Source organism: Muntiacus reevesi, chromosome 9 (assembly GCF_963930625.1).
Source record: "Muntiacus reevesi chromosome 9, mMunRee1.1, whole genome shotgun sequence".
Classification (NCBI taxonomy): Eukaryota; Metazoa; Chordata; class Mammalia; order Artiodactyla; family Cervidae; genus Muntiacus; species Muntiacus reevesi.
Genome location: NC_089257.1, coordinates 5271216 through 5272433, shown reverse-complemented (window position 1 = coordinate 5272433; position 1218 = coordinate 5271216). Strand labels below are relative to the sequence as shown.

At 41.0% G+C, this 1218-nt stretch overlaps 1 protein-coding gene across 1 annotated transcript; it reads left to right on the top strand.

The window, feature by feature from the left end:
• The first annotated feature begins 279 nt into the window (after positions 1–279).
• On the top strand, positions 280–1218 carry LOC136175367 (olfactory receptor 8U9-like). Its single transcript, XM_065945692.1, has one exon. The coding sequence runs from the start codon at positions 280–282 to the stop codon at positions 1216–1218; it is 939 nt and encodes a 312-aa protein (XP_065801764.1).

Genomic DNA, 1218 nt, shown 5'->3' with positions numbered 1-1218 from the left:
TGATTTAGCATAGATGAATTTGTGCTACAAACACAACAATGGTTTCCAAATTTATCATTATTATTATCATAACTGATATATATAACTGATAAGTTATATTCAATTGAAATATTTCCCAAAGGATCAGTTTAACTTCAAGGCATCTCAGCATTATTTCTCTCTTATTCTAATTACTGAAATATAGAAACAAATATCAATTTAGCAATTAAGACAGTAAGATGATATTAGCCCTCCACTTCCATTTCCTTTATCATAACCAGGAGTTCCCATGTGTGAGGGATGACTGCTGAGAACTGCACTGTGTTTACTGACTTCATATTCTTAGGACTTTCTGGTAGACAAGATGTGCAGCAGGGCCTCTTCCTGCTCTTCCTGCTGGTTTATGGCATAACTGTGGTTGCCAATGTCGGGATGATCCTGCTGATCAAGGTGGACCCCAGACTGCACACACCCATGTATTATTTCCTGAGCAATCTGTCCTTCTGTGACATCTGCTATTCTTCTACTATCTCTCCCAAGATGCTGGCTGATTTCTTATCTGAGCAAAAAAGGATTCCATACAATGTATGTGCCACCCAGTTGTATTTTTTTGGAGCCTTTGCAGATGTGGAATGTCTCATGTTGGCTGTCATGGCTTATGACCGTTATGTAGCCATTTGCAATCCACTTCTTTATACAATTGCCATGTCCAGGGGAATCTGTACCCAGCTTGTGGCTATTGCTTACATCGTAGGCTTGGTAGATTCAGCGATCCACACCTGTTGTACATTTCGGTTGTCATTCTGTAATTCCAATATCATCAATCACTTTTTCTGTGACAACCCACCCTTACTAGCCCTCTCCTCCTCGGATACATCCATCAATGAGATTGTGATGTTCACTTTTATTGGCTGTGTTGTGGGGACCAGCATTATCACCGTCCTCCTTTCCTACAGTTACATACTAACAACCATCCTTAGAATGAACTCAGCTGAAGGGAGACGCAAAGCCTTCTCTACCTGTGCCTCCCACTTAACCACTGTGGCTATATTTCACGGCACACTCCTGTTCATGTATTTCAGACCCAGCTCCAATTACTCTATGGACACAGACAAAATGTCCTCTGTCTTTTACACAGTTGCCATCCCCATGTTAAACCCACTGATCTACAGCTTGAGGAATCAAGATGTAAAAGGTGCCCTAAAAAAAGCAATCAGCACTAAATTATGTTCTGGGTGA

Excerpts from the sequence above, each read along its gene's own strand:
- LOC136175367 (XM_065945692.1), top strand. The coding sequence starts at position 280 with ATGACTGCTGAGAACTGCACTGTGTTTACTGACTTCATATTCTTAGGA.